General features: G+C 42.1%; 2 protein-coding genes across 3 annotated transcripts in view; both read left to right on the top strand.

Moving 5' to 3' along the window:
* ABCC8 (ATP binding cassette subfamily C member 8) overlaps positions 1-15,824 on the top strand; it is a 73,170-nt gene extending 57,346 nt beyond the window's left edge. The window contains exons 29-39 of one of the 2 annotated variants that reach the window (XM_066551757.1): positions 412-504; positions 4,614-4,716; positions 6,098-6,211; positions 6,842-6,962; positions 7,124-7,254; positions 7,807-7,885; positions 8,750-8,858; positions 10,313-10,416; positions 11,199-11,332; positions 12,617-12,679; positions 15,201-15,824. In XM_066551757.1, the coding sequence (XP_066407854.1) occupies positions 412-504; positions 4,614-4,716; positions 6,098-6,211; positions 6,842-6,962; positions 7,124-7,254; positions 7,807-7,885; positions 8,750-8,858; positions 10,313-10,416; positions 11,199-11,332; positions 12,617-12,679; positions 15,201-15,338 (1,189 nt within the window). In that variant the 3' untranslated portion in view covers positions 15,339-15,824. The remainder of the gene's footprint in view (positions 1-411; positions 505-4,613; positions 4,717-6,097; positions 6,212-6,841; positions 6,963-7,123; positions 7,255-7,806; positions 7,886-8,749; positions 8,859-10,312; positions 10,417-11,198; positions 11,333-12,616; positions 12,680-15,200) is intronic. The other variant, XM_066551758.1, reaches the window with a different exon arrangement.
* A 5,173-nt stretch (positions 15,825-20,997) lies between these two features.
* On the top strand, positions 20,998-22,920 carry KCNJ11 (potassium inwardly rectifying channel subfamily J member 11). The gene has a single exon (XM_066551756.1). It carries the CDS (start codon positions 21,046-21,048, stop codon positions 22,246-22,248), a length of 1,203 nt encoding a protein of 400 aa, XP_066407853.1. The 5' UTR covers positions 20,998-21,045; the 3' UTR covers positions 22,249-22,920.
* The last annotated feature ends 743 nt before the right edge of the window (positions 22,921-23,663 follow it).

Raw genomic sequence — 23,663 nt, 5'->3', positions numbered from 1 at the left:
TGAGTTTATGAGATAGTGTTGGCTCAGTAGTTGTGCTGTTATCTGGGGGTGCACTTTGTCTTCTGCTTAACTTGAGCTCCTATTTGCAGCATTCCATTAAATTGATGTTCAGTACAGAGACAGAATGGTGTTTAAATAAATAAAAAATTTACTACAAGAAAAAGGAATGTAGGAGAAAGGAGGGAAGGCAGTGAAGGGAAAAGACCCATTCAGAACTCCAGCTATTTAAATGTTAAAAGAAAAATCCTGCTGGGGAATTCATTCCCCTCTAGCACTGCTTTGCAATCTGTCTGAACCTTATGTGTGTGACTATTGCAATGCTATTCCTTTTCACTCCCTGGGCCTGAGTCAAGAGAGTAACTGCACAACAGACCTGGTTTTTTACTAAATTATTTTCCTAACCATCTCCAGGGACCTGCAGCAGCTGGATGACAGCACTCAGCTACCATTACTCTCCCATTTTTCAGAGACTGTTGAAGGTCTTACAACCATCCGAGCCTTCAGGTACATTTTTTTTTTTTTTAAGAAAAATAGATATTCAAAAGTGAGGTAATGTTATGTCTTACACTGTTCTGCCTGGAAGATCTAGAGTCCTCACAATATGGGTGGGGAGGATGTCAACCACTGAAGAATTTTAAGCTTTTTTTATGTAGAGGAGTCGGTGTAAAAAGAACAAGCACATGTGGGTCATCTGCCCTGTGGTTGCTGTCCAGACACTTGCATGCAGCTTGAAAAAAAGAACTTGAGGGCAAATGTGATTTAGGAAGCTAAATTAGCCTGCAATTACCACAGCCTGTAGTGTGGCAGATGATGGGCTTGGACAGTTTCCATGGCAGAACTAATGTGCACCAACTTGGTACAGACTTATCTGTGTCCATGTCCTGGGCAGTTGAGCTGTGCATGCTGCTGACTTCAGAGGCTACAGTAGCACCCTGCATTGTTTTTCAGGTTACTAGCTGAAAATGTGGGTGTTAACACTGATTTTGGAAATACACAAGCTGGAGACAAAGTATTTCCTTGCCTGTTTTGGTTTGTTTTTCCATGCACATAAGCTCCCAGGAGGGCAGCCCAGGAATACCTGATAACGTGCCTGGGTTCTGTATGTGTGTTAGAAAACTGGCAGTCATGCTGATACCTCAGAGGTACCAATAAAAAAGCACTGCTGAGCTTACCAGCTGCTTTCCCTGAACTAGGGCTATTCTTGTCTTTTCCCAGTTGACTCAAACAAGGTCAACTTTTCCACTAGATTCTCTTCTAGATGATGTCTACATACTTTGTCAGTTAATTATTACTGCTACCTTTCTATCCTTGAAATAGTAGAGTTTATTTATTCTTCCTAACCTATAATTGTCATTTTGTAATAGAAGTAATGCACAAAGGTAACTTAAACTATTTTCAATAGGTTATAAATAGATCAAAGAAAGAATAACCAATTTAAGAGTTTGTTTCTTTTGGACTGAAGGTAGCTTACCCAAGAATGGTGGAGCAACTTAACGTTTTCCATTAATTACTGTTATTGAATATTTAATTCATCAAGTGCCAGCAATGTTCTATGGTTTGTAGTTATATCCATGTTCAATTTGCAGGAAAATTGAATTTTTCATTTAATGTCTGCTTTTCTCATTCCTATATCCTTTTACTTGATCAAGAGTATCTTGAAGCATTATGGCTGTATATTTTCTGGTGTTGATACAGAAAGCAATATTCAATGCCATCTAGCTAATATTTTCAGTCTGTCAGAGCATTCCCTCTTGATTCTTCTTGTCACTTTGGAATTAATTCCTCTGTCAAAGAATTGTGTTTGGTGCCTCCTTTTTCTTAAATCCTGCAGTAAGTGATGTGTCTCTGACCCAGCCAGCCATGTGTGTTCAGTGAGTTCTGTGTTCCATCTGTCTACCAGCCTCCTGCCTCAGCTGCTAACCCAGTTATTTTTAGGGCTGTGTAGCTTTTCAGCTGCCTAACATATTAGCAGGAGTGGAGTTTAGACTTGCTAGCGTGAGCATCCCTAAAAATAACACTAACTCAGGAATTCATTCTGTTAGGAGGTGCCAGTTGTTCCTGAAGTGTCCTTACCCTTGGTGAGGATTTATTCAGGATGCATATGGAAAGAAGTTTACAAAAAAATCCAGGGGAGTTCAGAAAGACAGCGATTGCTGTGCCTACAAAAACACCTTCAGCAGATGCCCTGGCCTGATTTATAGTTTATTTTGATACTTCAGATAGCATTTGTGTTAAACAATCAACAAAATGTATATGTGAATGATTCTGCAAAGACTTGTCTGTATTCCTAAAACCCTGGTAATCTGGAGGCACTTTCTAAAGAGAAATGCTGATATTTTTGCATCGATCCAGCAACTGTGGTAACTTTGCATCCCTGTTCCACGTGCATGTGCATGACTGACTCATGATGCATACCACACATTCTCTGAGGCTATCTGCCTCACATTCTCTATCTGCCTCACACAATTCCTCATGGTATGAGATAGGGGAGTTAAATGTGGCTGAATTGGTTGCAGCAGCAGCATGGCCATGTCTGTGCAATGAGGGCTGGGGGCAGTGAGCCCTGAGGAGAGGAAGGGCTCCCTAGCCCTGCCATGGTGACACTAATGCCTGATTTAGAAACAGCCATTCTGCTCTGCAAGCACACCAACGTGCTCACAGCCAGCCTGGGTCCTGGGCTGCATCCAGAGCCCCGTGGGCAGCAGGGCAGGGAGGGGATCCTGCCCCTCTGCTCTGCTCAGACCCCACCTGCAGCTGCATCAGCTCTGGGTCCCAGCACAGGAAGGACAGGGACCTGCTGGGGTGAGCCCAGAGGAGGCCACCAAGTTGATTAGAGATGAAGCACCTCTCCTTTGAGCAAAGGCTGAAAGCTGGGTTTGTCCAGCCTGGAAAAGAAAAGCCTTTGGAGTGACCTAATTGTGGCCTTCCAGTACCTGAAGAGAACCTGTGAGAAAGATGAGAGACTATTTACAAGGGCATGTAGTGATAGGACAAGGGGAATGGCTTCAGACTGAAACAGAGTAGATTTAGATTAGATGTTGGGAAAAAATCCTTTGTTGTAAGGATGGCAAGGCAGTGACACAAGTTGCCCAGAGAAGTTGTGGATGCCCCATCCCTGAAAGTGTGCTAGGCCAGGTTGGATGGGGCCCTGAGCAAGCTGGGCTGGTGACAGATGTCCCTGCCCATGGCAGAGGGTTGGAATGAGATGATCTGTAAGGTCCCTTCCAATCCAAGCCATTCCATTATTCCCCACTGCACACAGCAGACATGTATCTTATGTCTTAGCACATGGCTAAGTTGTGGGCAGCTGAATTATTTCTTTTCCTCAAAATCATAAACTTTTTATGTCAAGTCATTCCTGTGCTCAGAAGAAGGATTAAGGTACTCTGCAGTGAATGAGTTTGAAAGCTTCTATAAGCCATGTACTTCATACATAGGCATTCTTCTATATCAGTGTTAGGAGAGCTGAGTTTATAAATAATCAGTGCTTGTCACAGCCATAATAGCTAAAGGATAAGGTAAAGTTTCAGAGGGGGAGATCAAGTGTATTAAACTTTATCATTTAATAAAAGGGGGAAAAAGGCAAGATTTGGGTGCTTAAATTAAATCTTCAGGCCTTTGAGCTTTATATCACTACCCTGGAAAAGACTTTTGTGCCAGGCTTGTGCATTATTAGCTGTAATTGTTGATACACTTGATTATTGGCCTCACTTTAATTTACAGCTATGCAATTAAATATGCCCAGCTAAAAGGGGTGACTGGCTGACTTGAGCACTTGCCAAGAGCCCAGCAGGGAATCACCTCCCATACCTTCTAAATTCATGGCAGATTTCATTGGCACAACTATTCAGATGAGTGGGTGCAAATTCACTATAACAAACTACAAACAGGCTTATTTGTGATTAATAATCCTGTTTTGTGTACTGTGTCCTAATTCCTTGAGGGAAGGGAAACAGCTCTTTCCAAGCTAATACTTTTTGTTGTGCCACGTTCTTGGACTTCCATTTTGACAAGTGCCCCATTTGATTAATGATAAAGACAAATGCATTTGTTTAATATGGGTGCTACTATAATGGGAAGTTCTTTGAGTTTATACTTTTTAAACTGTTACTATTTCTAGGCACTATGGTAATATAAATTTTAAAACTTGAGCTTATATGATTGATAAAAACTGAATTTTGCAGCATTAATGCTTCTTTTCACAAGTACAAGCATGCATTATTTTTCTCATTCATATTTTAAATATTTTAGTTTTAGATTTATCTCTCTCTCTCTCAATTATCATGTCATAAAATACATCTATAAAATGCCCAGTGGGACCTGGAAGTCCTAGAGAATTTCAATACAATAATGCAATCAATGCAATAACAAATTACTTCTCAAGACACTGCACAAATACACTTTGTCTAATACAAAACTACCAATGATGTCACTCTGAGCTATTGATAGGCTGATTAATACCCTGTGCCAAGCTGTCCATAAGCACATACCTCAGAAATTAAATTTTACTTTCTATTTTTCTGATACCCCAAGGACTGACTCCTTTTTTCCTCTCTTCCTCTTGCTTTCCTGCTTTCTTCCCTTTTTTTTTTTTTTTTGTTTCTTTTTTTTAGGTATGAAGCCAAATTCCGACAAAAACTTCTTGAATACACAGATTCCAACAACATTGCCTCCCTTTTCCTCACAGCAGCCAATCGCTGGCTGGAAGTTCGCATGGCAAGTACAACATTATTATTATTATCATTATCATTATTATCATTATTATTATTATTGTTACACAAGGAATTTTGACTTTGTTCCAAGTAATCTGATGAGGCATCCAACATTTTCTATACCTTTGCCCTCTATGTCTCTCTGGCTGTAATGAGCATATGCCCAACCCATCCTGGACACTGAATGGGGTATGAATTTTCCCCATAGCCTGCAGCTGTTTTTCCAAGACTGGAATAGTTTTCAGGGGTCACATTGGCTCCTCTGTGTGTGAAGAGTGATCAGAGCTAGTTGAGCTGTGCCACCAGCCAGCATGTCACTGTCGAGCCGTGTCAGTCAGTGTCAGCAGCCTCTGCCTTGTGGCTTCCTAGGAACATTTCAATATCTTGGAAGCTCTTCTAATGAGCAGAAAGATGTAGATAGGTTTGAGTCTGTTTTGGAGTCATCTGAAGAACACCAAAGATATTCAGTGGCCTTTTTTCTGCTCAGTGAAGTGGCCTGGCATGAGAAATCGTCTATTAAAAATAATTCTCTAAGAAGCAAGTCAAGGAATTTTATGTTGTGGAAGATTATATCACAATTTTAAATGCACGTCAGGTGTACTAATGCTGTTCTGGTAACATGGGCTTCTTTTAGATGTGCTAAATGTATTTTAATTCACTTTTCATGTCACACTCTATGGCTTCATTTCAGACTCCTCCTTAACCTTTTGCTAATTTAGTTCAGGTATTGGGTATGACTTGAATACAATATTATTACCTTATTATATATTCAGGGCTAGACCAGCTAATTCCCTAATTCTGATCAATGCCTATATCACTAAACAATTCTAACCAGTCCCTAATTCTGATCAATGCCTATATCACTAAACAATTCAAACACAGACAAATGATAGTTATCCTCCCACAGAGTTTGTTTTCTAGTCTGCTACACAATTTTACTCAAAGAATTGTCTGTGGGAAGTCAAATCACCAATGGTTTAAATTAAAGCAGAAAAAGGCCCTTAAGGTAATAGGTGTGTGCTGTGCAAGAGAGGCTTGTTTGAACAGTTATGGATGGTAGGAACTCAGCAGCAACAGCAGAGCCTCCCAGCAGTTCATCATCAGCCACAGAGATGGGATGCATGAACCTCCTATCCCAGGTAACTTCAGCTGCATGATTTCAGCCACCTCCATTACATGCTTAAAGCATCTGTGTTGACTTCCCCAGCACAGCCCTGCTGATTGCAGTAACAATGGGTTCCTGGTAGAGTCTGGATGGAGTTCCATGGGGTTTTCTGCCTGTGTTTGGAAACTGTGCAATGGCTTTGTTATTTGTGTGCAAAGTTTTGAGAACGTTTTAATCCTTTGTAGACTTATAATGATGGAGCTTATTCATATTCCTTCAGGAGTACATTGGAGCATGTGTGGTGCTCATAGCAGCTGTCACTTCTATTACCAGTTGCCTGTATAATAAAATCACTTCAGGACTTGTAGGCTTGGGACTAACCTATGCTCTTATGGTAAGAATCTCAGGATCCTTTCTGTCTCTCCCAAACATTTTTTTGTAATTCCTCAGGGCACAAAGATGAACAGGAAGATTGAAGGTGTCTGTACATCTATAGTGGGTACTGTAACATCATGGAAACCATGTGTTTACTTCAGTTCACATGTGATGGTTGACATATTTGAGTGTATGCTTTCTTCAGCTTTGAGATCAAATCTCATCAAGGTGTTAGTTCAAATATGTCAATGAAACATAGACAAGTTGCATCATAATTTTTTATATCGTCTTGCATTATGAAGAATACATTTTCAGTGCATCAGTTGTAATTATGCCCTGATATGTCATTCTAGATTGTCCAAACTTGAGTTACCAAAATTATGTCTTTTCACCTGTCTTTATTGTTCTCCCACCCTCTTTTCTGTTGGTGGTGTAGATCAGACCTCCACAGTACCAAAGTATCTGTGCACTGCAGTTAGGAAATGTAACCTTTAGTCATTGTTGCCTCCCTGTTGGTGTTGTACCATCCAGTGCATTCACAACTTCCACTTACTGAGGCATTCTTGTGTAGGAATATAAACTGCATGCTGGTCAAATGGTGCAAACTACTAAAAATCTGGGATTCAGTTGTGTATTTGCTTTACATCAGGTGTCAAACTATCTGAATTGGATGGTTCGTAACCTGGCTGACATGGAGATCCAGCTGGGGGCAGTGAAAAGGATCAATGGCCTTCTCAAAACAGAAGCTGAAAATTACGAAGGGCTCCTTTGTAAGTGCAGCTTTGTGCAGCATGCAGAAAGAGCTTGCTGAAATTTTAATGACTTTGCAGTGTATCGCCATGAAAAATGTGGTAAATTACCTAATGAACCAAGTAATTTATTATAAGAGGGTTGATGTTGGGTTTTTCCCTGCTCGGTGCCTGTGGTACAGCTTCATCACAGATTCCCCAGAACTGGCCAGACAGAGGGGAGATCCAGATCCAGAACCTCAGTGTCAGATATGACAGCAACCTGAAGCCAGTGCTGAAACATGTCAATGCCCACATCTCACCAGGACAAAAGGTAAAGAGCTGCAGTGGTTCTCAGAAACTCTTTAGACTATCACATCACACAAATCAGAGTTAAAACATACCACAGAATGTTTTGGTGACCGAATTACAGATGATTTTTTTCTCTCAAAGAATGTAGTGCATTGTTACGGAGTCTGGGGGATTCTTAGCTTGGTGTATTGAGGCAAACACCCTCCCTCTCAGTATCCCAGTGCCCTCCTGTCGGCACACAGTGCCAAATGAAGTGACAGTGAGCCCTTACAGTGCTAGACCTACTTTTTTCATCCTTCTCACATGACTCTCTTGTCTTTATTACCATCATTGCCATTCTCCTATTGTACCTGTTATAGGACTGGCCTTGATTTATCCTTAAATGCTCAGACCCCTAAAAGACAAAAAGTGAATACAGCAATTCTGTAATAGCTGGTTGTTTGACTGATCTGTCAGGAGGAGAAGAGGATCATGTGAACAGCTCCTCCACCCTCTCATCTGCAGTGTCAAGTACAGATGTTATCCATTTCCTGTACTTTCATTGCCTGATGTTCATCTGCTTTCTGTGTCACAGATTGGGATCTGCGGCCGAACAGGCAGTGGAAAATCCTCCTTCTCTCTTGCATTTTTCAGAATGGTTGACACCTTTGAGGGTAAGATAACACTTTTGTGTGTCACTCAAGCTTAGCACCTGAAGGTTCTTTGGTAGTCTTTTCCTTAACAGCAGCAAGTCTGAAGTGTGATTTTCAAATCTGCAGGACACACTCTTTGGCCCTATTTAAAGCTGATCTCATCTGTCACCTAACAGCTGTGCCATTTGTAAGCCAGATCAATAAAAATTCTGCTTGATAGAAGCAAAAGTCCAAGAGTGACAGATGACAGCCTTTTGTGCAGTTAAATCACAACAGTAGGAGCAAAGCATAAAAGGGCAAGGTGTTCAAGTGTAATCTGTACTCAAGGCACAGATGGGATCCACTAGGCCCAAAAAACTCTGCACTTGGGGGTTTCAGCTTGGCCTGCTTCCCTGGAATTTCCTGCCATATTTCCTGCTCTGTGTGCCTCACAGAGTACATCTCAAAAAGATGTCAGCCTGTTTCCCAGCCACATCACCCACAGACCCCCTATGCAAATACAGACAGTTGTACTCAGAGATAAGATTTCATAGTGCTCAACAGTAATTTGGCTTTCTGAAAGGCTTGTTGCCCCTGGTAATTAATCCCTGATTGAAGTAATGTCTGACCCTGTTGTTTGATAGCTGTATACTGATCAAGCAGTTAAGCAGTGTATCTAATTATTCAGAAGGTACTTCAGGTCCCCTCTGTGTGCTTTCCAGCTGAGCTTATTCTCAAGAAAGCTGTGCTGCTCTTTTAGTCAAAGCATATTTCTTTGGTGAAGAAGGGGCTATGTGATACAAGGCCTGTTCCTGCTGTACTGCCTTTCAGCCTGGAAGTGAGCCATGTCTTTGCCAGCAGCTGTGTGGCACAATAAACACACTGTCTCCCCTTTCTTTTGAATAGGGAGGATTATCATTGATGGTATAGATATTGCCAAGCTGCCCTTACAGACACTGAGATCCAGGCTGTCAATCATCCTCCAAGATCCTATTTTATTCAGTGGAACAATCCGGTGAGTACCAGCAATAAATAAAAAACATGTAATTGCTCCTGTGTCATACAATATGAATTATATGTTATAATTGTACTATATATAATGACTTTTATACCAAGCTGCTCAATTCCAGGCTCCTCAGCTGGAATAGGGAGGATCACTGCTTTCTGTCTGTGCTTTTAATTCACCCCTGCCAGACTAACCTCTCCTCATGCCTGAGCCTGGACAGGACACTGTTGGCAGAAGACATCCCATGCCTGGGAAGCAGGGAAAGCCAATATTTATTCCTCCAGGATCCAGTAATCTGTTTAGCTCACTGATCAAATGCCCATAACCACCCAGCATTTCTTGAAACCTTCTTTCTCCTACATCTGTTTTCATCTGTCTGCCTTAAAATATGAGATGTAAAAAATGCAGACTAAAAAATTGCTGTAGACAGAGAGAAAGCAAAAGAAGAACATGAGAATTACTGGGAGCCTGGCCTGGTTTATCCTGGAGATTTTTAATTTTTTTTTTCATTCTCCTCCTACTTCTCGAAGATGATGTAGTAGAAACAATGGCCAAAAGTTGCAGTTTCCAACAAATGCCCTTCCCTGTGTCTGTGCCATTTACCTTAGGAAGAAACAGTACAATCCTCAGTGCACTGTTAGATCCCCTGCACTTTTAGTTTCTACATAAGTGATTGGAGTTCACTAAAAAGGATACAGGGTTCAGGACATGCCTGAATAGACCATGATTCATTCACATCAGAAGATGATGTGATTGTATTCCTTTGTTTTATTATTAAAAAATGTATTTAGGCCACCATCGATCCTTCACAACTCATACAGCAGGAGTAAAATGTAAAAATAGTGTCATGCACCATTGAATCTTTTATTGTCATTCTCCATGCTAATGTAATGTGATGTGAGATTCACATTTGTTGCTGTCACTTCTGGGCCACAGCAAGCTAAAATAATGTTCATCTGTTCATAAATCCAAGATTTTTTGAATTGCAGTGAAGACTTCAATCTCATAATGCAGTATGAAGCTTGATTATTCTGTTAACATTTCTACAGCAGTGAAGAACAAAGAGACATTGTATTTAAAAGGAGGGAGGGTAAAATCTTGGCCTTTGTTAAAATTAAATGTTAATTTAGACTGAGTATAGTCACAGTTTTTCTAGTAAAACATGTTTTATTTCATTTATACAGAACAAAATAAATTCCAAAACCATAAAGATAGCCACATAATAGCAAACTTTTCCCTTTCTGCTTAACTGACAGTCAAATTTTCACCTTAATCACATTGGTATAAACATTGATTAAGTCTGGGAAATTCGGTGGATTTATACCAGTGATAGATCAAAATCAGGCCCAGACCTTCAGTGCATGATTCTAATTATCTGCATTTTTGTTCCTAAGCACAGTAAAAGAAGAAATCCATTGCAGCAGTTTCTGTTGACTGATAATCTTGAGTTGCCCCTGCTGCAGGTTTAACTTGGACCCTGAGAAGAAGTGCACTGACAGCATGCTCTGGGAAGCACTGGAAATAGCACAGCTCAAGCATGTGGTGAAGGCACTCCCTGGGGGCCTAGGTAATGAGACTTCTGTTTGAGAATATTGTTTCCAGCATCCACAATGTTCCTGTTTCACACTTCTTTACTTATTTAGAAGGGCAGGTGATGAAGAAAGAGCTTTTAAAGTTTGTGGAAAGTGACAAAAAGTGCCTGCAGGCACTTTTCCTATATCTGTATAATTCCTTTACCAACTGTACCTGGGGGGCAGAATCCTCTTTTTTTCAAATGAATGGTTAAATTATTTTATATCAGTATGTCTTTGTTTTGAAGCACTGAGGTTTATGGGTCTTATGAATTCAAATAAGCTGTCAACAAGCCAGGTGTAACTTAGAATATTTTGTATTTTCCAATAGTCACGTCCAAGGATGAAGATTCCTAAAGCTTCAAGGTGTGAATCATTTGGCCATGCAGAAAAAAAAACACATCAAAAAACCCCCACCAAACACCTAACAAAAAACCAAAAAATAACCGATAAACTCCCTTAAAATGGGAAGTTATACAGCCCTAGGGTAAAGAAATTAGGGATGCTGGTTTGACTGGGGGTGCAGTGTCCTAGACTGTACATGTTTCAGAGAAACTTGCTCTTGAGCATCCTCAGCTGCTTTGATGATTAACAGATACAGAGAATACAGGGAGACAAAAGTACTGGTTGTGTTGAACACTGGGAATAAGCAGGCAAAAATGTGTCACCAGCAGCTGTAAGCCTAGGAAATATTGCTTTACACTGAAAGTGAGACTCTGTTTTCCAAGCATATGCTCTATTCTCATCTTACCTTAGTGATATTCTGTATCACTTCCAGATGCAATAGTCACAGAAGGGGGTGAAAACTTCAGCCAGGGCCAAAGGCAGCTCTTCTGCCTGGCAAGGGCTTTTGTGAGGAAGACAAGCATCTTTATCATGGATGAAGCCACAGCATCTATTGACATGGCAACAGTGAGTTTGAAGTGCTTCTGATTTCTTTTACTTGATATGTGAAGTAAAAGGTGGAAAGCAATTCTGTCAATTCTGTAATATGCTTACACCATATTTAGTTGCAGACATATTTACAAGCCCAGGTAGTTGTGAGTTACTGCTAACAAATCTAAAGAGCTTTCAAACCATTTTACTAGGGATTGAATAGTTATGCCAGGACTGATTGGATTAGGAAAATGAAGCATGTTATTTTAATTGGCAGTGGGGTTTCTGAAGTAAACAAAGCTAGGGAAGGTCAGCTGGGATGGTCAGTGAAGGGTGAATTGGCAAGTGAAAAGTTTTCCCAGCATGGTTGGCAGGAAGTTAGAAGGTTTGAAAGTAGAGGCAAGGAAATAAACACAGACACAGAAAAGACATAGTGGATTATTGCATTAATTGCCTGGAACTTCTAGGCAGATGCTTAAGCACTCAGTAATAGTGCAGTGACTGGGTTTCAGCCAAATAGAATAGTACATTTTTTCATCAGTTATGTTGTTATAGGAAATATTTCAATTTTCTTTCCGCTGTAAGTAAAGAACATAATTGGAGAGGTTTGTACAATTTTTAGTTCAGTAAAATGTTAGTGTTTGAGCTTCAGCAAGGGAACCATAGTGCAGTTAAAACACATTTTGAATTTTGATGCATTGAGCATAGAGTTCCTCCTTTGCAATACCTCTCTGAAGAGCAGCTAATAACAAATGGAGGTATCTGTGCTCGTGACTCTTCCAGGCAGTTTGGAATGCAACAACAGTCTCCTAAATAGCAAAGGATGAGTACTTGTTGAGTGAGAGCTATGTATGTTAAGGCCATCTTAAATATCATCTCCACTGTTAAATATGCCAGGTACAGCACAATCCCTTGCCTGTCCCTGCCACCCCTTGGTGTTAGATGTCCCCATTGTGCTGGGACATTCCTGGGCTTGCACTGGGGTGAAGGACATGCCACAGAGGCGCCAGCATGGGCAGCCTGGCAGCGCCCAAAATTCACCTTGGATCCTCCTGAGTGTCACACTGAGGCCAGGACAGCAGGAGTTTGGGGCCAGGGCACAGCTCTGGTGTCTGCTGAACCCCAGAGGCAATGGCAGGAGAGACCAGGCTCTGGCTTAGTTTGGACACGTAGCTCATTTTTCACTTCTGCAATGGATGATAAATAACAGCATGGAATAGTCAGTGGTTACTTACTGGAGCCTTCTTATTCTTCATCTTCTCTGTGTCTGTCATGCAACTTCTGTTGTTTGAAAAGCACCAAATGTTCTTCCTTCCCTAGGAGAACATTCTCCAGAAGGTGGTCATGACTGCGTTTGCTGACCGCACTGTGGTTACAATAGCAGTAAGTACAGTCCCTGCTGCCATCCTAATGCTAACAAGGATCTGAAATGCCCCATTAGTCACTTCTTGTCAGTGTTAATAAATATGGTAATTAAGCCAGTCATCTTTTTCTTTTTTTAAGTGGTGTTTAAATGTAAGCTTTCTTTTCATTTTTTAAAATTTCTTACTTAAATTTATAAGAGTGGCTTCTTAAGTGTCTTGCATGATGCCAAGTCAAATCACCTGTAAAGGTACATAATCTAAATATGCTCTCTATCTTCTGTTTCCCATTTTAAGCTAAATTAAAATGCCATATACTTTGCTGCAAAATATGAATTTCACCAAGCTAAAATAATCATTTAACTAAGGACAAGTAAATACACATTTCAGGGAGGTGAAATGAAGTCAGTATGCTTCTTAACATTTAAAAATTCAACATAAGAAATCTGTGCTCAGGAATCTCTGAGCATCATTTATTTTTACCTAGGAAATGAGTAATAGAAGACCTGATTTATCTTATGGTATCCGTCCAGTGTGTCATTATAAAAAAGTAAAGGAATCATAACCATGACATTTCCTGATTTCTCTGCATGAAAATTCAGATTTGCACTGCATTCTGCATTTATGTATCTTTTTCAGTTTGTTTGGGGACAGGCTGAAAAAGCTTTATTATTCTTTGGCACTCTTAGTGAGTTTTAAACTGCACAGTTCAAACAACATCTTGGAATAAACTTACTTTGAATATTTTTGCTTACTTCCAATTGTAAATGAGGTTTACAGCAGGTGGGTTTGTATTCAAAACATTCTATAGTAGAAACACAACACAGGGGGTTTGTGGCATGGGTAGTGGTTATGGGGGTGTGGGGTTTTTTTGGTTTGGTTTTTTGTTTGTTCGGTTGTGTTGTTGATTTTCAGGTGTGGCTTTGTTTTGTCTTGGTTTTGGTGGGGTTTTTTTTCCCCAGAAAAAGCCATATATTCCTAATTTCTGTTTGGGAAGAATAGGAATAGCAAGAGTTATAGTACTGGCTCTCTGTTATCTTCTATGTTACTCACAATTGCCAGGGTGGCAGCACTGATTGTGTTACACTGAAAGAGATCAGACAAGGGCAGCAAATTCAACTGGAATGTGATATTTCAGTCCCCTGCCCCTGCCTGTAGAGTGGAGAAATGTCATAGAAACTGAGGAAGATATGAGATTTGTAGATGCCATCAGTGATTATTGTATGGAAAATCTGGTTAGGAAAGCCAGAGAAGGAAATACAAGAGTTGTTTTGATACTGAGGATGCTCCAGACTTGATTAGGAACCTTATGGGTGAAGAGCAGCTGTGTAACAGCAACCATAATATTCTGAGACTAAATATCCCTGAGGGAGTGATGCAGATCCAAAAAAATCCCATGCAGTTACAGTTAACATGAAAAAGTGGAATTCTGTCAATATGAAGAGGCTTGCAAAAAACCAAACCCAAAAATAAGTGGTAGGGGAAAAAAAAAGCTAAAAGAAGCAGCAAAGGAGATTGAATCTGACAGGGATTATGGAAATTACCAAAGCATTTTATTTAAAAAGATGGAAACAATGCATGCTATTTATTTAGGTAATGCTTGAGTTAGGATAGAAAAATGTGGTATGGGTAAAGAAATAAAAAAAATATTAGAAACAAGAAGACTGAACTCAAAGTCCATAGTTCCCACATACCTTGAATATTGTGTGTAGTTCCAGTCTCCTTATGCCCAGAATAACACATTACAAGTGAAAAATGCTGAGAAGCAGAGGATGATTTTGGAGGTGTTGGATTTGCTCCTGGAAGGGAGCAGCTGAGCAGGATGGGGCCCTTCTGTGTGGAAGAAGGACAATGTCAGGACATGTGAGAGAGGTCTGCAAAGTCACAGGCAAGGGGTGTCAGGTGAAACTCTGAGCAACACAGCCCAGAGCACACAGAAGAGGGAGTACTTGTTCATACAGTGGGGAGGAAGTATGAAAAAGCCTTTTCCAAAGGATATGGGTGCAAAATGATTGTGAAAGCTCAGGAGAAGATGTGGCCCAAGTCTTCTAAAACTGGATCAGCTTTCTAAATAGATAAACCACACTAAACTCAGGAACCACCCCAGACCCAGATACAATCCAGGAGTCGGAGAATTCCCAACTTCACACAGGCACTTCCACACTCAGTTGCCCAGTTCCTACTCTGCCTGGCTGCCTTCTTTTGGCTGCACTTGGGAGCAGGAAAGCCAGAGAAGGAAATATAAGAGTTGTCTTGTGTTTCCTCTGGGTTGGGGACATTCTAAAGGGAACTCATAGGACTCCTCATACTCAAGTACCTGGGTAGTTTTTAGGTACTTGAGTAGGTACTTGAGTATCCACCTGGCTCTTGGTCTATATATTCATCTGCAGTATTTGCACAGAAATTAGGATGAAAAGTAGGCTAAGTAGCCTTAATCAAACTTGAACTTGATAGGAAAATGAATTTGTGGAAGTCTGTCTTATCCTGGAATATATTGAATAGAGAGATACACTGACCTGGCATTTTGTTTATTTGTTTTCCAGCACCGTGTGCACACAATCCTCAATTCAGATTTGGTTATTGTAATGAAGAGAGGGGTTATTTTGGAATATGACAAGCCTGAGGTTCTGCTAGAACAAGAAGATAGTGTCTTTGCTTCTTTTGTACAAGCAGATAAGTAATAAAAATAAATAAAGCATTTTAGAATACAATTTTATTATTTTCTAAAAAAATGTAATATACCTGTAAATAAATATTATTTCATAATAAATTGAGCTATTCCTTTTTTAATAAAATGAGCCATTTTTGCCATCCAAAGCATTAATGAATTATCTGTGTACTTTAACTTTTGGTATACTACTACTTTTCTTTTTATTTGCTGCCAAAGAATCATGAAACATAGTTAAAAAAAACTACATGGGTGACTACAACAGGATCCACATCAAACAAACATAACCAGCATGGAGTTTTTATGTAACTCTCAACCCCCCCATGATTTATTAACATGTTATTTTTTATGTGTCATAGCCTTACTGTAGATAATGTTCATGACTGACTAAATGCAGAAGGAAAAATGCTATACCAAAGGTATCTCTCAAAAGCTTGTATCTCTTTCAATGAAATGACTCTGTAAAGCTTTAATATCTAAATACAAAATCTATAAAACAGTTTTTATATTGTGGTTTATTGATAGTGCCTGAGTTGTGCCTTAGACTCTCCTTTAATACTGTCTAGAAATGAATCACAATCTGATTCCATCTTTCTGCCCACTGAATACTATTACAGATTCCAAAGCAGGATGGAGGCAGACTCCCTCCCAAACTGTGAAGAAGCTGAGGGGAGGCAGGCTGTGATAAAGTATCAGTGCTTAATGTACACTGTTTCCAGACCAGTGCAGATGTACCAATTCATCTGGAAATTATCCCTCCAAGTCTGGTAAATAAACAGCATTAAACCTTTCAGTGCAGCTCAGGGCCATGAGAGCTTGACTCATCATCTCCTAGTTTCACATATTTCACCCACTGTCATGCTGTCTCTAGATTTACTGTGACCCTTACCAATAAATTCTGTACACTCAAAAGAACTTTTAGCCACTAAAATTCTCCTAATTCAGCTAGACAGCTACTTATCCCTGTCCTGTGACAGTCATTCCAGGACTTTTTCATTAATGGAGGGTTAGAATGTCAATAATGGAAGGCTACAATGAGTTTTGCACTGGATTTTTTTTACAGCAAGTTTATCTACATCCATTTTTTTGTTTTGTTACTTCCCCTATTTGAAGGACTTCTAATGCTTAAAAGAGCTCTTTATCTTTTAGGGGTTTTGGGTTTTTTTCACTCTTTAGCCTGCTCAATTAGTTTGGAACCTCTTTTTAAAAGTTTTCTTTTCTAGAAAAAGACACCTCAGTGTTCTCATGGGCTATGTGATATTTTTAAGGCATTACTTCTAGCACTGCAGCAGAGAGCCAGGGAAAATGAAGAACTGTTGTTGCTGTTTGTGTTACCAGTTCCAGAGCAGAGGATTTGCAGCACATCCCTGCTGTTACTTGGGCAATCATGAAGGGCAGGTAAGTGGCACCAGAGGAGAGTGCAGAATGAACCGTGGTAAATGAACAGGATATGGCTATGCAGATGACAGGCATCAGCTCTGTCATTGCCCACTACTCTTCAAGAGAGGCAAAAAGGCCAGTTGGGAGCTTTCTCCTCCTCCAGGGAATTGTTTGCTGGGCACTGTCCAGGAAAGAATGGCTGCAGAACTGTTGCAGGGTGTGTTTTCACCCTGGAATGCCAGGCTTCCATAAGGGCTGAGAGAGGAGTAGTGGGAGCAGAAGGGCACAGAGCAGGTTTCTGCCACAGCTCCTGGGCATGCTGGCTCCTGGCTTCCCATTACTGCTCTAAGGCAGGATCTCATCCTGTAAAGGCCTAGGAAAGCACCACTCTGCAGGACTCCTCCAACTCACACTGCAGGGGCTCTGCAGCCCTCTGTGGAAGCTCTTAGAGATTCTAATGGCAAGGGGAGAGATGCAGAGAAGTGAGGTTTTGTGGGCTTTTAATGAAGTGTCTGGGATTTGACACTGCAATTTGGGCTTGCTCCTATTCCACAAGCTTCTCCCAGCCTAACCCAGAAGGGAGTGCAGGGAGGAAAGGACAGGAGGCTGGACTTTATCCTGCAGCATTGAGAAATTAAAACTCAAAAGTGTGAGTGTCACATTTCCATTTTAAATGGGGCTCATAATTCCCAAAGTAGCATTGCAGGAGAGTAGGGTGAGTTCATTTATATCCAACAATTAGCAATTTTTAATGGTACCTCACTTCTGAATCAATATCTGTGACCAGGGAGGCTCTTGGCTGCCACTGGGACAGGGCATTTCCTCAGCACATTTCAGCTGGTCTTGTTTATGTGGGGCCAGGGAGTTCCTACCCCTAACTCCAAAGGATTAAGGGTCTCACCAGTGACCAGGAGCAGTTCCCAAGAACATTTTTCTGTGGTGTGAGGCTCACTAACATTACCCAAGTCAGCAGACCTCGTTGCCATGAGATGGACAGCCCAGGAGTCTCTGTAACCAGGCTCACAAATGTGTTTGTATGGCAGTGAGGCATCACTAAGCAAAGGGCTGTACTGCAGTGGCTGCCAGACAGTGCAAGCCAAGCCAGGCTTTCAGTTTTCCTGAGGGCTAGGACTTGTCCCAGTCCCAAAGGTGTTAGGGGATAGGCTGTCCATGGAGCTGCAATCAGAGGTTCTCTTGTTGCTTTGTACAAATGCTTCCACCATACAGAAAACTTATAGGGTTTATTCCCTTGTTTTAGTGTGGCCAGGAAACACAGCATGGCTGCTTCATCAGTCCTCTTCCCAGCTCTGCTCCTGCTTCCCCTTGCGGCTTTGCAGAACCAACTCTGATCTCTTTTCTTCTGCCTACCTACTCATACTGCAAGGTGATTCATGAGGCTTAATTTCAGACTAACAGTCTGTAGCCTCTGAAGCTTTACTCAGGTTCTAAAGGCAGAGTAAAAACATGGCAACAACTAAACTTTAATTTGACAGTTATCATAAGATCTTGTTTGATAGCCATTAAAATTAGAATAAATGGAGGGGGGGAGTTTTGAAGTGTAAAACCTATTTTGTGGGTGGAAGAACTTACCCCTCATGATTCAATACTACAGAGTGGGATTGTTCATTCCTGTGAGCCCAATTGTTTTCAGCAGCTCTTAACACAAATATGTTGGCTCACTCAGAAGATCTGTCACTTGATCCATAAAGATAGCTCTAGAAATTCTTCAGCAGAAGCCACTGGCTTTGCTATCCCATCTCAGCCCCTAAGTGCTCAGAGATGAAGAAGTGGTAAATGACAGTCCCATTGCAGAAGTGGAAGCAATGAAGCACTGCTCTAGAGAGTTCAGGATTCCTGAAAGCAGCGTGGTGAGTGTGCTCATAAATCACCCCTCCCTGGGTCCTTCCTAGCACCAGGCCATGCAGCAATTCACTCTTCCTCCAAAACCCTCTCCCCCGACACAGGTTTTTATCCATCCCACGTTTATGGAGGTACCGCCCTCTGGAGGAAAAGGCACAGAATAAAGACTACGCTTAGAAAAGAGTCAGGAAAAACGGCACAAAATTCAGGACTGCCTCTGGAATCCCTATGTCCGTGTCTGCAAGGGTGTAAAACGCTGCCCATGAGTTGCCTGGTGTTCTACAGCCTGTTTATGCCCACTGCAAAATTCTGGAAGTAGGACCTGCTGCCATCAGCTGCAGAACTACATATCTGACAAGTAAAACTCCAACTTACTTCATCCTTTTGGGTGATGAGTTTTCTTTTCTTTCTCATATTGAGGGAAAAAAAAAGGTTAAAAAAAACCCAGGCTTTTTTAGAAATTACATTGTCATATAAATCATGTAGTTAACAAACTATAAGTGTAGGTGCAGGTGACATGCACACCAAGGACACAAAAAGAGTCCAGGAGATGACTAGATGAAGGGATGTAAAAGAGAAAGGGCTAGAGAAAAGGCTTAGCCACCTTTGGCTAACTTAGTGGCCTGGCAGGGCTCGTTGTTGCTATTCTAGATTTATTTATCAAAGCAGCAAGAAAGATGAACCAGATTGGGAAACTGACCCCTCCAAAAGGAATCAATGTGTGCAAGGACGTGCCACCATTCCTACACAGAAAGTACAAATGGTCCAAAGTAATAGTAAACAATTAATTACAAGACCTATAACTGCTCAGAGAGCTCAGGGTGATTACTTCAAACTTCTATTCCAAAATCCCTAGGTGGGCTGCTTTAAGCAGCTGTAGGTGGTGGAAGTTACTTTCAACCCCAACTGGCTGATTCCCAGACATCAAGTGGACAATTGCCTTGCCCAGGGAATCAGTGCCAAGAGCTGTTTACAGTGTGCACCAAAGCACTCAGAGCCAAAACTAAAGGGAAAGTCCATGGACACATGTCGTGCAACTAGAAAATAAATAATCACAAATCCATTGGTACTAAAGAAATAACTGTTATCCAGAATGTGCTGGGATGCTGTAAAAACTCCACAATGTTGATGTCTAAACTGAAATAGAAACAAAATATTGAAACCAGAGGAAATAAACACATCAATGAGAATATTGCTGTTTATACAGCAGCAAAGCCACATCAGAATGTTTTTACATAATGCATCTTGTCAGGAGGACACATCCTCATAGGCATGCCCATGTATGTATTTATACCCACAGAGACATCCCAGTGTCCCAAACAGGTTCTAGCTTCCTGCCTCCCTTTGTTGCCTCTTCCAAGGATTTTGGTGCCTGTCTGGAAGTTCATGTCACTGGGGGTTAACCCTTTCCAGCCAGACTTTTTTTTTTTTTTGCAACTATTGCTGCTGTTCGGACTGTGGACATTTTCCTGAGAAGCCATAGCTCACACCATTTCACTGTCTCCTCGCTGCATTAAAAAAAAAAAAAATCCTTGGTTATTCTAAATAACTCTGGCAAAATTTTAAGTGGGATTGAGCCCCTTTAGTTTCAGGTCTCTTTTTAGCCATTGCCTCCTTGGATTCAGCTCATTCAAGCAAATCTCCTATCACTGCCTTCGATTTATCAGATGAATGCTTTCCTCCTACATACCAAAAGACATGCAGGTGAATTTCAGTATATAATAATAATAATAATAATAATAATAATAATAATAATAATAATAATAATAATAATAATAATAATAATAATGTTGCAATGCAATGACAGTAGTTTATAATAATAATATATTATATAAATAATAATAATAATGTTGCAATACAATGACAGTAGTTTATTATCATTATATATTATATATTATATATTATATATTATATATTATATATTATAATAATAATGTTGCAGTACAATGATATTTTTTTTTTTTTTTTTTTTTTTTTTTTTTTTTTTTTTTTTTTACAAATTCCGTCTGTAAAATTGGCCCGTACCTTGTTTTCCCCCCGCCCCCATCTCACGGAATAATCACCCGACATGAAGCCACGGCATCCGACAGAGGAGCCCCTGCTAATGGAAGGCAGCAAACCCGTCCTGTATCAAATGTTTACATACAAACCGCGGCCCGAAACCCTTCCCCCGGAGGGAAATTAAAAAAAAAAAAAAGGAAAAAAAGGAAAGGAGGGTGAAAAGGTAAAGAAACGCCCCCAGCTCCGGCGGGGAGCGCTCCCGGGCCGGCTGCGGCGGCGGGGGCTGCGGTGGCGGCGGCGCTCCCCGCTCGGCGCCGGGCGCGGCCGCGCCCCCGAGCCCGCGGCGCTCCCTCGGCCGCGGGCGCGCAGAGCCGGCGGCAGCGCGCAGGGGCGCGCAGAGCGCGCAGGGGCGCGCAGAGCCCGCACGGCCCCTCCGCCCCCCGGCTGGCGGGGCGGTGCGCGGCGGCGGCGGCGGAGCCATGCTCTCGAGGAAGGGGATCATCCCCGAGGAGTACGTGCTGACCCGGCTGGCCGAGGATGTGCCCGATCACGCTCGGTACCGCGCTCGGGAGAGGCGGGCGCGCTTCGTGGGCAAGAACGGCGCCTGCAATGTGGCCCACAAGAACATCCGCGAGCAGGGGCGCTTCCTGCAGGACGTCTTCACCACCCTGGTGGACCTCAAGTGGCCGCACACGCTGCTCATCTTCACCATGTCCTTCCTGTGCAGCTGGCTGCTCTTCGGCATGGTCTGGTGGCTCATCGCCTTCGCGCACGGGGACCTGGACCACAGCACCCGGCTGCAGCGGGACCCCGCCGAGGGGACGGCCGGGCCCGCGGCCGCCTTCGTGCCCTGCGTGACCAGCATCCACTCCTTCACCTCCGCCTTCCTCTTCTCCATCGAGGTGCAGGTGACCATCGGCTTCGGGGGGCGCATGGTGACGGAGGAGTGCCCGGCCGCCATCCTGGTGCTGATCGTGCAGAACATCGTGGGGCTGGTGATCAACGCCATCATGCTGGGCTGCATCTTCATGAAGACGTCGCAGGCCCACCGGCGGGCCGAGACCCTCATCTTCAGCAAGCACGCGGTGATCGCCCTGCGGGAGGGCCGGCTCTGCTTCATGCTGCGGGTGGGCGACCTCCGCAAGAGCATGATCATCAGTGCCACCATCCGCATGCAGGTGGTGAAGAAGACGGCCAGCCTGGAGGGCGAGGTGGTGCCCCTCAACCAGATCGACATCCAGATGGAGAACCCCGTGGGGGGCAACAGCATCTTCCTGGTCTCCCCGCTCATCATCTACCACGTGATAGACAAGAACAGCCCCCTCTACGACATCTCCCCCATGAACCTGCACCACCACGAGGACCTGGAGATCATCGTCATCTTGGAAGGGGTGGTGGAGACCACCGGCATCACCACCCAGGCCAGAACCTCCTACCTGGCGGACGAAATCCTCTGGGGCCAAAGGTTTGTGCCCATCGTGGCAGAGGAAGACGGGCGATACTCGGTGGACTACTCTAAATTCGGCAACACGGTGAAAGTGCCCACGCCCTCGTGCACTGCCCGGCAGCTGGAGGAGGACAAGAGCATCATGGACACCATGCCACTGTCCCCGAAAGGCACAATTAGGAAAAGGTCTGTCAAGCTAAAGCCCAAGTTTACCATAAGCGAAGAGCCTTCCTGATGCCTTCTGACTGGGAAACTCTGTTAGGGCTTTGTGTCTGAAAGATCTCATGAACTCAAAACACTGAGGTGGCCTCTTACTTTTTTTTAAAATTCAGGTTGGTAGCACAAGGTATGTTCTGGTGTTATTTATTGTGGGGAAATCTAAAGCTAATTATATTTTTTTAAAGGTGTGAGAGATTTTAAGCAGAACTGGGAGTAGGGAAAATCATGGTCTGCAGCTTTAAATTTCAATTCAGACTATTTAATCACACGATCATTCTGCCTTGATTCAACTGCAGGTAATGACGCATTTTCTCAAAAAATAAATGTATATTTATCCTCAGAGATTGCAGGGTTTTTAGGGTCTTGCAGTGTTTGCAAGTCAGTAGTTTTTAACTGGTGTTTTTTTTCCTAACTTGAACAATCGATATAGCAAAATAAAATATTAATAATTAATAAAGTAGGCTGGATTTAAATGATAAAAAAAGGGTCAGGCAATGACACAAGACCAGATCTGGAAGTGTCTCTATATTATACTGTATGTCTCAAAGAAATTAACTGCTGGATTTGCATCATCCATATTGTGTTGTATGGAGCCACTCCTACCACATGCAGTATGAAATGTATTTGAATATTTACTTTTGTTTATTTTAAAAGCCTTTACACTTCCAAAATAAAACATTCAGGAATACCTTTTTGTACTGTACATTTCTGAGAGTAAGCAATACTTTGCCTTTAAAAGGAATAGCAGATAATATACAGTTGAAATCAATTATAAATAGGAGAATTCTGAATTTTAATTTCAAAACGAAGAGAAGCAACATTCCCTCTCTCCAAGCCACATGGCAATAGGATATTCAGTACAAGAATTAACCTCTCCCTTGGGTCACGGTAAATTCTGCTAGATAATCAGGGAATAAAAATAGAATTACATATTTTGAATGAAAGGACAGTGCTGAATGCTGAAAATATATCTGCATGCAGTAGGGAAAACCTTTTACTCCTTTCCCTCTAGTAAAAGAAACAAAGGCTTTTTTGTGCTTAGGGGAAGGAAGGGTGCATAAGACAGCATGTTCACTTCTGGGATGCTGTGTCAAAAACATTGCTGCTGCTGAGGAAGCAATTCCCGTTCCAGTCTCATCCTGAGCTCCCTGTGCAGCTGGTGCCTGCCTTGGTTTTTAGCTGGCTCCAAGATCTGTCATTTGCCAGCAAACATGAAGGAGCCATGTTCACTCTCTCTGTCCCACAGTGACAACAGGAGCAATTCCCCTTCACCCACTCCTGCAAATCCACTCTGGAGCTCCTGGTAACAGCAGCAAGTTTATTTCTACACAGGGTTATTGGGACATGGCACCAGCATTAGCTACAGGGCAAACTGCCACCCAGGTAAAAAAACATACAATGTCCAAATAAAACCTATAGAAGCATCACAGA

The sequence above is a fragment of the Molothrus aeneus genome, chromosome 6, assembly GCF_037042795.1.
Source record: "Molothrus aeneus isolate 106 chromosome 6, BPBGC_Maene_1.0, whole genome shotgun sequence".
NCBI classification, from domain to species: Eukaryota; Metazoa; Chordata; class Aves; order Passeriformes; family Icteridae; genus Molothrus; species Molothrus aeneus.
This window is presented reverse-complemented; position numbering and strand designations above follow the sequence as displayed.